General features: G+C 41.2%; 1 protein-coding gene across 1 annotated transcript; it reads left to right on the forward strand.

Annotated features, from left to right (window-relative positions):
• Positions 1–704: 704 nt before the first annotated feature.
• Positions 705–9,853, forward strand: LOC125772100 (protein lethal(3)malignant blood neoplasm 1). The gene is made up of 4 exons (XM_049443461.1): positions 705–3,002; positions 6,790–6,910; positions 7,007–7,660; positions 7,805–9,853. The coding sequence occupies exons 1-4, from the start codon at positions 2,985–2,987 to the stop codon at positions 8,197–8,199; spliced, it is 1,188 nt and encodes a 395-aa protein (XP_049299418.1). The 5' UTR covers positions 705–2,984; the 3' UTR covers positions 8,200–9,853.
• The last annotated feature ends 3,570 nt before the right edge of the window (positions 9,854–13,423 follow it).

A 13,423-nucleotide genomic window follows, 5' to 3' on the forward strand; every position in this document is an offset into this window, starting at 1 on the left:
CGTGATTTACATAAATCGTTATCATAATAACTTTATGAGCAAGATCGAATGATGATACCCGGGAACAAAACAGTGTGTTGTGGTTCGAAATGAAATCGGTTCGAATGCTGAAGCGGGTTGCAGCCATTTTTTTTTAGTTCAAGGTAATCCAAGGCCATCAAATGATGTGCCTTGATGGTTTAAAGATTTAATGAACCGTTTGGTCGACTCCACCAGCTGTTAATGATATGCAGTTTAATCGTTTTCGGCCATATTTAGTGTCAGCTTGGGAGAAGAAATATTGCTAAGGATATTACGGCAAGATGTATATGGATGCCTCTTTGTGAATTCAATGACAGGTGATGAAGCATAAATCATAAAATTTCATGAAATGTTTATAAAGTGTGTGTAGTGATTAGTTTACGCAAACTGAAGTAATGTTTTATCAAACTTGTTTGCACGATTATTTTAATCAAAGTTTTTTTTATTTTTTTCAAAATTATTCGTTTTCTTTCGCGGGAGAAACTACCACAAACATGGAATTGACAGTATTTTGAACAAAGAACAAACACGTTTTCATATGGAAATCACTACAGTATTCAAGCTCTAACTTCGTTTTTCTGTGAATAAATTGATTTGAAACAATATCCAAAAAAAAATTGAGACATGGAGCTTTGACAAAATAAAAAAAAACCCGGGAATTTTAACACGTGCAGAGCTTTCACTTTACATAAGCTTTTTCGAACATGTATTCGAATGAAGCTTTCATGCTTTGATTCGAAATGCGAGCTGCATAACGCACCGTAACGCATCATTCAAGAGAAAAGCACAAAGTACTCAGTCAGCGGACAGATGATACAGCAATGGTTTATGAAGACATTAATACAAATCGATACTGTAATCGATTAAATCACAACACCGATGAAGCTACAGTGCCGTTCACCTTGCGGTACCATATTAGTGCATAAATATTGCTTCAAATGATTATCCGCTCGTCGTAGCACGTGGCCCGTGATCGATGGGCTAGTTGAATTGTTGAACTACAGCGCTTTGTAGGGTGATGGCTATTGATCTGTACGCTATCAATCATATTTATTTGTAGCCATCTGTTTAAAAAAATCATTGGTAATATTTATCGTTGATAATATTGCTATGAATTGTTTAAGATAGGTTTTTTTTAATAAATATTCTTGGTTTTTTTAACAGGATCATTGCTTCCAAATAGCTAGAACGACTTCTAACATGCTATATAATGGTTCAGCTCGACATACAATCACCGTGAAAGCAATAGATGTGCCACCAATCTCCGGAGATGCATCAACCTGTTTGGCTGATTTTAAATTAATAATATCTTGGCGCTGTTTTTTCCACCAAATTTATGAGTTAACAACATGTTAAACATGCTTAAAAAAAACTACAAAACAGATTGAAAACTACATTCTTCCCTCAAACAGCAAAAGCGCGAACGACCACACTACATGCAGCATTCTTTCTTCCGCAACTGTTCTACCGGGTTCAGCGGGTCGGTTCAAGTGTCAAGAATAGCGGTGTGCGAAAACCACTAACACCCTTGATTTGTTTGGCAACATTTCGGACATTCGGCTAGTAGCTGGGACGTTGTGCGTTACGCGCCTCCATCGCGTTATTCACCAAAAACTGCAGGCGGTAAATGGCGAAAGAGCCTTCAGAGTGGGGCACAAAAGGTGTCCAGCCAAGGGAAACCTCTCGAGCCTAACGGATTTCAACGCATCGGCTAGCGTGTGAGAGCCATCATCGCCAAAACGTAGCGTGTAAAAACAATCGAAGCATATCGCCTGTAAGGATAGATACAAGCATATCGCTGTTGCTGCTGCTGGCTTCAACCATTCCGATGACAATTAATCACCATTGCTGTGAAATCTCGCCTACCGTTTACTGGGAGCGGTTGCATATCTGCAATAGAACAACTTCCGAAATCGGACTGGCTGCGCCGTAAGGGAGGTACATCTTTACGATCGATTTAGCGCCATTTGTCACGATTGCACCTCGGAACAAACGTGGAAAAGGTGCATTTTAACACCTCTGGTTGGAAATGAGTAGCATTTACTTCTAGGAAGAGAGCAACACAGCGAAAAGTTATGGCTGAGAAACATTTAATTGGTTTCATCACACTTGCCATACCAGTGACCTTACCTAACAACATACATAGAAGTGTAGCAATCATTGGAGAAAAAGGCAGAGTAAATTTATTGACCTTTTTTACATCAATACCTTTTTTTACATCAATTAATTATAGAAAGAGCTTACTGAAACTACATCAATTTTCATCCCGTACCACTAAACTAATTATAATAAATAAAAATGTTTTATTAATTTCAATAATCGATACATTATAACCATCTTCAACTGAGTGATCTCTTCCTGATTACTCGATACGAGAACATCCCTTCTCTAGCAGCGTTTGCTATCGTCACCGGTCTTCACTCACTTCACACTACCATCAGACGTCATCAAGCTTGCAGAAGAAAAAAAAAAAACAACACATCTTACAATCGTGCTCGGAAAAGTATATGGCGAGGTGCGGCAAAGATGAGCCCAACATTCGTTCGACGAACGGGTTGGATTGGGTCGTGGGGTTGTGGCTTTTCATCGCCAATCGCAAGCCAAAAAAGATGCGACACGAGTTGTCGAGAACTGCCGAACATTGCATCCGACTAATACGTTCTGGACCGCCGTCAGGGTAACAGGTCACCTGTGCGACTATCGAAACAGTGGATCGATTGGCTCTTATCGTACAGCAATCGTCGTTGAACATTAAGCGATCCATCTTGCAACTGCATGGAGGTTTCATAAGTGAGCAAGTGTGGCATACATCATCAGTGCTGTGATAGTTGATTATGATTTGTTACCTTTACTCGTGATCAAGTGCAGGTGAAACGGTTTAGGGGGAAAAACATACGTGATCTGATACGGAAAGCGAAAGTGATACTAAACAACAGTTGAGATTATTTACAAGTGTTTTGACAATGGAAACCAGGGTTTTGGTAAGAAAATTATAATGATGTTGGAATGGACAAGATTTTGGAGCCTAAATACGTTTTTAAGTAAAAAGTTTAGGCATTCAAAAATAATTGCTGATCATAAACTCAAACTTTTATATGATGAACTGCCTATGATAAGATTAGAAATAAGGAAAAGAAAAAAAAAATAATCAGTGGTATCATGAAGCTCAAAATATAACACATATTCAAATTAGGGAATCACGCATAATTTTTATGATCCCTTCGATGGCGGGGCACAATGAATTTGTTTTCATTCCAAAACACTTCAAACGGCACTCGACTTTACTGTTCCATACGACGACGCCAACACACACGTTGGCGTTCATAAAAACGCGAATCAAACGCGCCCACAATTCTTCACCCTAGTGCACGATTCCAACATCTCAATGGTCCATTTTGACACCCTCGGTTTTTGGGGCTGATTGCAAGGTGGTAGTAAACAAATTTACATAAACTACAATTTGCACCTGTAAATAACATTATTCTCCATCTGCCATTCCTCTCTCCGCCGTTCGGTACATGATGAGATTATCTTCGTTCGTCAAACCATATCCGATCGGTTGCAATGAAAACGAAACCGTTTGCTTCTGGGCGACAACAATATATGCCACATACACATCCGGGTTAGAGCCTAGAGAACGTTTCATCGTACAAATAGACATATCGAATAGAGTATCTACAGTGTGTAGCAAATTTATTGAAAATTATATTTTCTTTCAATTGTTGATAATGGAAAAATGTCGCTTATAATACAATGATAAGAGTGAAATCAAAATTTTAGCAGAATCAATCGAAACTCTTTACAACTTCACTACCTTCTCAACGTTGCTGTGATCGCATGAAGAAGTAGGGATTGTCAGAATTATGCAAATATTTGTCAAACAAACCGCTTCACCGGTAGACTTCTGCGATTGCATCATACGGTAATGTTTAATGAATTTCGACTTCCCATCTACGCGTGTTATTTGTATTGATTTGCGACAAAACAACCAGAAATTTGCAACCAACGGTGATAATGATGAGCTTCTGAACATTTTATTTAGCTTGTCATAAGTCAACTGTAATAAATGACCGGATTAGACGTAATTAATAAACTTTAAGCAAAATATTATTTTTTCAGCAACTTAATGCGTCTTAAAGTACACAGAAAATGTTACTTTTAGCAACTCATATCGCTATCAAATCAAGAGTAAATATGGCAAAATGCATTTACATGTACAAATCAAACAAGCAAAAGGGTGAAAATCAGATCACCGAATTGTTTGCTCAACGAATTATCATACAAACAACGTATCCCGTAAGTGTCACTTGATGTTCACTGGTGTATTTCACACTCAACACCTTGTTCCATTGATAGCAATTTGCTCGGGCTTCATGACCTTACACGAGTTTTATCGCTTGATAAATATGATGCACTACCCACGAATAAGTGACAATGTTGCAACAATACCCCTTTTGCTAAATCCGTTGCACTAAGGATATCGCAGTGTCACATCGAGCAGCTGATGAATCCACCGATCATAAGGTCGCGTGGCATAAGATGGCCTTTACCATCCCCATTCTCTGCCCAAAAAAAAAAAATTGAAAAAAAAACCGACGACCCTTGGAGATGTGAAATGTCATCTTTACCCCAGGGTACGCGAAATGCACTCCCCGGTGTGCTGATACGCGCGACCTAGCGCCGTTCCATTCATCAATTCTCGATCATATCAAAACGATCGATCGTCTTTTCCCTTGCTCAAGATCGTGTTTAGCATATGCACATAAATATCAGCACCGAACACCTTTTTTTCACCCTTCGCAGAAACCGTACGTGTATGGAGCTATTCAAACATCGATAAAAAGCCCAATGTTTTAGTGAGCGTTTGTGGTGTCTTTTTTCTGGTTGCATCTTTTTTTCTCAAACCACCAACCGGGCCCGGGGGGTTTCACTGTATTCCACAACAATGTTCCACGGGAGGGAACAAGAGAGAACCCTTTGCCAACCCATTCCAGTCTATCTGTTCGTCATGTTCTTACCTTTCATCGAACCGACTCGGTACGATATGGAGACGATGATCGCGTCCATCATCGACACCTTCGCGTTCGGATGCAGTGACATCGGTGTCGCGGCTACTCGTTAGAGTTAATTATTCACAGCAGCAACAAGGGTCCCCCATCGTTCAAGGGTGAGGCTGAGCAGTATCGCACCGGGGGCTTTCAGTTTGGACAGTCGTATCGCAACGTTCAACTCGTGATTTCTCTACATGCCAGATCAAGTACTTTTTTACGCTTAAGGACTTGTGCACCATGCTGACTGGAGCGTGACGAAGAACGAAACGGTCGAAGGCGGATGTAGAAACGCTAGGAATAGCATTCCTGTCGTTATTTATGGCATATGTTTTATGATTGTGATGGGTTTATTAAACCATTTAATAACACAGCTCTTTAATTTGCAATCAAATTTATTCATAAAGAATTTATTAAGAAGATTCCCTATTCGAGAAAATTCCCTATTCGGATCGGTTTATTTTTAATAACTTTTTTAAAGTTATATAATGACATTAAAACCTTATAAACAAAATTAAATTAAACTAGATCATAAAAATCTCATCTCTCTAGCTCCAAACATATGGACTAAAGGAAACTATTTCACAAAGGTACCAATCAACAAACTATCAAATTAAATTATGTGATAGGATTAACTTTAATTTGAATGAATAAACCATTTGACAAAATTTACACAGCTCACACGATAACAGTAGCTTTAGTTCTAATGACACTAAAATTCATCACCAACCATAATTCCCGGCTAATCGATATACATAAACCATTAACGCGGCCATCGCATCAGATCAGACAAACATTACCACCGGTAAGGTATGGGTTAACATGCCTTGTACAGAACTACCTTTTAAGATTTATGTGCAATACATATTCATCGCAAGATTACCACGCTTTGCACCTCATTCCGAGCAATGGCGTGACTCACTGTCACGCTTCTCCCCCAGTTAGGGGTAGCACCTGTGCGCCGGCCAGGAGCATACCACTTTTGCTTATGTCACCATCGATCGATCGATGCGATCGTGCTATCTCATATCATCTGAGGCGGGAGACAAGTTCAGGGATGAGCTCTTTATGAACTTTGCAACCCACGTCAAACAAAAACCGTTCTTCATCGATTGGAATTTCGAGTGACTTCTTCACCGGCTGTCGAATGTCTCACGGCTGTAAATCGATAAACTTTTATTAATACGACCACCCGTTCGGGTCAAACTTAGCCCGATCGAATAACCACCGGCTGGCGGTCGTTTGGAAGATAATTTTATCAAACAGGTCCATTGCGTTACGAAGCGAACTAAATCATCAATCTTTTCTGGAATGGTATTCTGTGCCAAAAATGCATTTAACGGCTGAATGAAGATGTTTGCATCATTTTTTCCCGCTCTTCAGGCTTTACGAATTAAATGGCCATTTTCCAAACAAAACGTTAACATTTGAGCTTTATCGTCCGACAAGAATGGCTATCTCAAAACTTAGACGTCGTAGAAATGAGTCACATGAGAACAAATGAAATGACGCACTTGTTTCCAAATGGAAAGAAACAACATCTTCGCAACAAATCATCTCCTAGACTGGCCGGTGTTGGGAGAGATAATGTTGATAAAGATTCGCCATTCCTGCTGCCTTAGATGGGCAGGACAAGAATCTGATGACTACAGCCAGCAGCGCATCTTCACACGGATTGTCCAAACCGGGCACTACAGTCTATCAATGCTTTTTATTTCAGATAATCATTCTGCTGCTCTTAACGATGGTACGGGCAGCGTCCAAATACTACGATGGCCCCATACGTCCGTACGAGTTTGGATTTAACATCGAAGGACATCAGCACAGGAAGGAATCCAAAGGTTTGTGGTCGCTTTGATGAACGCTAGCTGCAGCTGTAGCCGATCGTTTCCCATGATGATTGCTGATCTACCACCTTTTTCCTTTCCGCCCGGCAGATAAAAACGGAATCATTATGGGCGAGTTCGGGTTCATTACCGCCGATAATGTCTACCATGTCACGGTGTATGCCACCGACGAGGACGGTAACTTTAAGATTGTCAGCATGAAAAACTATAAACTAGGCCCAACCACACCACCCCCGGCACCACCATCGACGACGACCACCACTACTACGTCCGCTCCAACGACCACATCGACGACTCCCCAACCATTTCGCATAATCACCACCGCCAAATCGTTCGTTCCACTCACCACACCGAAACCATCCAATGTGGCGACCTGCTCGGGATGCAAAATTCCCGAACCACCTATGACCACAACGCAACCACCACTGCCCGAAACCAGTACACTGTATGTGCCACCATTTAAAATCGTCAATAAGAACGACCTTGAGACGGTGGGTGGTAAAGCCATGCGCGGTTCGATGATGACCACGACCTCCGCTACGGTGAGTGGAACCGAACCGCCTCAAGATGTGCCCCAGAAGTTGGTGGAGAAATCGGACAGGGATGCACCGGGTCGTCCAGAAGCAGGTGGTGGTTCGAACGTAAATGCAGCCAGCAATGCAACAGCAGGTGATCGAAACCAACCGACGAGGGTGGGCAACAAATCGAATGAGCAGTCAAGCACAGAACGGAAAACGCCTAAAGGTATGCAATATGCGTTACTACATCTGAAATCGATTATTCACCAAATCGATCTTCATATGAAATTCACCACTTTCTACCTATTTTTATGCATATTAATTTGCTTTCTATTTTTTTCTATTTATTTCTTTATTAACTATTTTTTAGAACAAAATACACAATCCCATTCACGATCCGAAAGACCCAGCAAGGATGATAGAACCACTGCTAAGAAAGATAAAGACGATCCCATGAAGTTGATTGAGATACACACTGCCAATATGATCCAGCACATCCTAAATGGGCTGCTCTATCGGTTCAACTACACCGCTGGATATCACGGTCATCACGAGCAGGGCGATCGGCAAGGAAATAAGGAGGGTGGCTACTATTCGATCGGTCGCGACGGTATTCGACGGGGCGTTAGCTATAAGGCGAATGAGTTCGGCTTCCAGCCACACATTAAGTTCGAGAAGGTTAGCCCAGAGGAAACGCCACGAGAGGAAACGGAAAAGCAGGCCGGTTTGAAAGGATTCGACTTCAAGTGGTTCTATGGTTCGTAACGGACGAGAACCGTACTGAACGTCACCGATACAGCCAGCATTGATTGGATGACGAAAACGATTATATGTTTCCTTACAAAAAAAATACTCAACTGGTCTGAGAAGGTGAAAACTCACCAACAAATAACAGCAAAATACTGCCTTTTAACAGTGTGCTCCACAAGTGATTATCTCTTTTAAAAATAAAGTAAGAAAACTGCTGTTTGTGTGAAGTGAAACATGGTAACAGTATTTAAAAGGGACGAAAGGAGTGTAAAATTATTTCCTACGTTCATATGTTTAATGCGACAAAATCGAATAAAAGTGATAGGAAGAAAAGCCTTCAGAAACTGGTTCCTTCAAAACTGGTGTAAGGTTGTGTCCGAAAATATCTTTCAAACCGGATTCAAGTGAATGGTTGTTGTAAGAAAAAGCATTTTACACAAAATAAATTGGATTGTAGAGCTCTTTTGCTATGTAAACGTTATTCAAGCTTGGATTAAAGATGGCTAAAATTTTGGGTGCAAATAACCACAGACTGCATAGAAAGGAAAACTGCATTTCAAACTCTACTGATTCACTCAAGCTTATATTCCATCCATCTGCTAATCTGCAACCGACAAATCGCTTTATTTGACCAATTTATCTTCGTGTTTTGGACAGGGTAAAACTCCTAAAATGCAAAAGAATGCACCATTCGTACGTTGCTCTCGAACGGTAGAACTGATAATTAGTACCATTTGGTGAATCCACCACAAAACACACAGCGCACATTCTGCTCGTTCAACGACCATGACAGTGACACTGCGCCAACCTACCATAAATGGAGGCTCGTAGGCACCCACGCCACCTCCAGAACAGATCGATCGGGGTTGCAAATAAGCATTTGAGAGAAAGACTGCTTTACAATGGAAGAATGGACCGGGATGATTTGATCCAGGAATTGTACACCGGCCGGTAAATGGAGTGCCGAAATTGGTCATCGGTGAATGGATTCTGGGAATACAAGCTGACAGTTTCGTTGAACTTTATTTGATCATTCCCAACCTTCGTGCTGCTAACGCCAAACGACCGGGCTCATGAACAAGCTGATGAACTCTACTATGGCGTCACTTACGTCAGCATCTGTCAGCGGACGGGTTTCAATGTCCACGGACGCGGAACTGAGAACTTGCAGTCGGCGAAATCCCGTTGGTGGATTTTGTCTTTCGGTAAAAAAAAAGATCTGCGCACAAAGTTGATCGACAAAATCAGTTGCCAAAGTCACAGCGAATGTCTGGAGAAGTTCTGGAACATGGAACGCATGAGTGCAATGAAATTGTAACCGTAACTGGCCATAACTTCATTGCGCCATCCCACCCGGAGGCACACTGCCCAGGGTCAATTGAACGTGGGCTAACTGGCTGAAAGGTAGTAGTTGCGTAGGACTGCTGCTGTCGAATCAATTTATCCAAACAACTTGGTCCGTACTACCAAAGTCGTACCAAACATTTATTTGCCACCCCTTCGGTATGGTCCCCCCGGTAGAATCGGGCTCAGTCGCCAAAGAATGGATTCAATCGCGATTGAAGTATGACTTTGGTCGGTAATGTGGTATGTAGATATGGACAACACCTAAAAGTGGTCTTAGAGACAAGAGAGTACGAGACACATGCGAGGTAGGTTTTGCACGGAAGAGCTGGAGTAGTGTTTTGTCCTGGAAGTGTCGTATCGGCCGAACCTCCTACACCGGCAATAATTTCAACTGTCAGACAGATAGGTCTTGTACCGGATCTATGTGGAAAGCTCATGACTTGATCAAATTCCATTGAAAGATGAATAGCATAATATTAGTCTGACTTTGATAACAAAGTAAGATAGTTACAAATTATGTTTATAATCTTTTTCCTTATTGGTCCTTATTTATAAAAATATATCCCATTATATCAGACATTAAATTATCAAATTAATTTAAAAAAATGCTCTTTTCCATTTCTTCATTATTAATTTGACAGAACAGCGCTTTTTGCACTAACAAAACATCCACCATTTAATTAAAATTTGCCACAATTTAGATCAGCTACACTCGGTGGTTTGTCGCCAAGGTTTACACCTTTCAAATAGGACGACTTTGAACGATGCCGGTTTCATGTATGATCGTGAAGAGTTCAGCTTTTCCATACGCGTGCACCGCTAATGTCTCCATTATCCATTTAGCTCATTTGCGCACTAAACGCACGCACACTTGAGGTCACACTCAGCAACGGTAAATCCCATCTATCATCATGTCACTTCAGTCGTTTGTTCTTCCATTTCCACTAACGCTTCCTGCTGCATTCCGACAGAGCACTGGTTGCGTTCTTAATATAATTAATGTTTTGTGTACCAACATGACTACTTTCCGTCCCGACTCTTGAGCGAACCGTGAGAATTGCTTATTGTTAAATGGCTGCACTAAACAGAAGCTACCACAGGACGTGCAAGATATGCGAAATAAACATTAATTACTACAAGCCGAATAAGCTGTTGAGGTCACAACTGACCCAATCATATGTTCACCCTTTGGTGCGTTCGTTAACACTCAGCAGAGGACATGCGATAATTTTGTTTTATATTACATATTTTTTACTACCCTTCGCTTCGTAATCGATCCGACGACTCGTTTGATCGATCAATAATTACACAGCAGCAGAAAAACTACGACAAGGGTTTTTTGTTGTTGTTGCGACGACGAACCGATGAAGTAATATCAACGGCAGGGCAGCCGATTTGCTGTACCGGTATGAAATATGCATCGAACGTTTAATATCATGGCCAAGGCTAAGCGTTCAGCACCGTCACACAAACGACCGCAAACTCTCCAATGCAACAAACGGTCGGAGAATGCTTCCGGTTATGTAATACGAGCAGCGGAACTATCGCAACAAAACGGTGGCATGGAACTATGTATGTGCGCGTACATGCATAACATCCGATGTCATTGTCGAACCGAACCGGTGCAGGAGTTTGTAATGATGAAAATGAGAAGAAAAGAAAGATCAAGTAAGGTGTGATAACTAAAACACTAAACTGAATTAAAATCGTATAAAATTACGATGAATGTCATGTGTTTACAAATTGCTGATATTATCGAACATTGTTAGTCGAAATATAAAAAGCTGATCAAATCAAACAGTCATCAGAAGAAAAATAAGTAGAAAATTATTCAAATAAAACATTCCAATCTTACATTTACTACTTTCTCATAAGAAGTCATCGCGTCTTCACTCTCTAGCTTCATCTGTCTTAGCGATCACGTTTTCGGCAAACTTACTTTATCGATAAAACGTGTATGGGAGGTCTCAAAGGATGTCTCGCTGTTTGAATACCAGCACCACCAGTGTGTAGTGTGCCAGATGGTGGAACAGAAAACTCTAGCGAAAGTACTAATTCGCAACACAACGAGCACCTGAACCGACTATCAATGAGGACGATGGCAATCGGAACGACACGACAAACGGCATAAAACCGGAACGAGCTGACAGTTTATGATTGCTTGCAAACACTTTCGACTCTTACAACTTGTACCGTTACTGAATACAGGAACACTAAGCAAAAACAAACCGATTTCTTTTAATTTAAAATCTCTACTCAAAAGTATCATCTAAACCTATGTTGAATGATGTCATTCAAAAATTGGATTGATTTCAATGCTTTAGAAGATGGTGAACGTAGTGGGTTTTAATTTACGTGATTAAATTGCAAAACTATTCCCGCTTCTGCAATTCTTGTTAAACCGATTCGGAAAATTAAACACCATTGCTTCATTCCGATCACTTTATTAGGTATTCTGTTACTTCCCTGGAAAGCCCACTACATCCCAAAACCAACCTTAAGCGATGATGCATGCAAATTAGAACCAGTGCGCCCGTCTTTATTATGATGGCCGGTTTTGTTCTTGACGCATTCCTACCCCGCTCAGATGGCAAGCGTGCGATCGTGAAGGTCGTCCGAACCCTTTAGCTTCCTGGGCCCACGTACTCCGGAACCACCAAACAGAACTTCCCGTGATGGGTGATCGTGCTCGTTAAAATGTATAATTTCTTGCAAATCTAACGTCGTTCCAGGGTGTGTCGAGTGGGCAATACAAAGCGAAGACGACACTGCTCTTGCCCGCAGAGAGGGCGAAACATACCGCAAGGCTGAACCAATTCCGATCGCAAAATCGTGTCACGTTTGCGACCAACTAATGCTAACTATTGGCAAGCTAAACGCGCTACCCCGCGCACCTGAAAGCGAAGTAAACAATGCATCTCCACTCCATTGTGGAGGTCTCACGACACCAAATTGTTTAGGCGAAGTTTGTCTTCGTTCGATGAGTCACCGGGTTCGATTCCGCTTCTGGTTTAACGAGGCAGTGGAACAATTTAACGCACAAACAAACCATGTCCAGGCACTTACATTCTGCCACCATACGAAAGTGAACTCAATCAGCAGGGAAATGATCAGCGGTTCCACTTTAAAGTTTGAGCAGCGAGAGAGTAAGAGGGAACGAGTTTTTACATTAATTTTCTATCGCACGTTTGTGATGTTGAACACCCTCGGGAAATAAATAGGATGTCTCTTGGTAGTGAAAACCCTTAACACTTTACGAACGTAACGAATAGCGTCGAACAATCGTAATGTTGAAGAGGTTCGTCGCTTATCCGCGCAATGCAATTCTTTGTTATTTTTCTTCGTAAATAACACAAGCGAGCAAAGAAAACGGATGGTGTCGTCGGAATTGTTTGGCATATCGCTTATCGCGTCACCAGGTAAGAATTCCATGGATGTACATTTTAATTGCATCGGGACCCCTTACCTACAGCCGTTGGATGAAATATGTATCACGCTAACGAGACACGCATATCTAACCGAGGTACACATTGCTTTAATAACTTTTTTCTGTTCTTCAAATTGGAAACATCATTAGCAAAAACGACTACTTCAAGTTATTCGTTTCAATCGGGTTTTTTTTAAATAGTTTTACTATAATTTTCGCACTTTTACACTGCAAAACTTTCAATTGTTTACTATAAAAATCACAAATAGTTTAATCTCTTCACATCCAACAATCAAACCCACTCGTACTGCATCTTTGCAACTCAGCGTATGCTTTTAATCTTACATTCTGTAACAACAAAACAGTGACACACGCTACACCAACGCTCGGCAGCCTCCTTAGTGTCCGGTAACCACTTTATAGAAGCCGCACCAACCCGGACCAAGAATCCGGCGATCTGCACGG

Source organism: Anopheles funestus, chromosome 3RL (genome assembly GCF_943734845.2).
Source record: "Anopheles funestus chromosome 3RL, idAnoFuneDA-416_04, whole genome shotgun sequence".
In the NCBI taxonomy this organism is placed as follows: domain Eukaryota; kingdom Metazoa; phylum Arthropoda; class Insecta; order Diptera; family Culicidae; genus Anopheles; species Anopheles funestus.

What these genes read in the sequence shown, in the direction of transcription:
- LOC125772100 (XM_049443461.1), top strand. An exon ending in GCACAGGAAGGAATCCAAAG is followed by an intron (nt 6,911 to 7,006) that starts GTTTGTGGTCGC and finishes TCCGCCCGGCAG; the next exon opens with ATAAAAACGGAATCATTATG. An exon ending in AGAACGGAAAACGCCTAAAG is followed by an intron (nt 7,661 to 7,804) that starts GTATGCAATATG and finishes ACTATTTTTTAG; the next exon opens with AACAAAATACACAATCCCAT.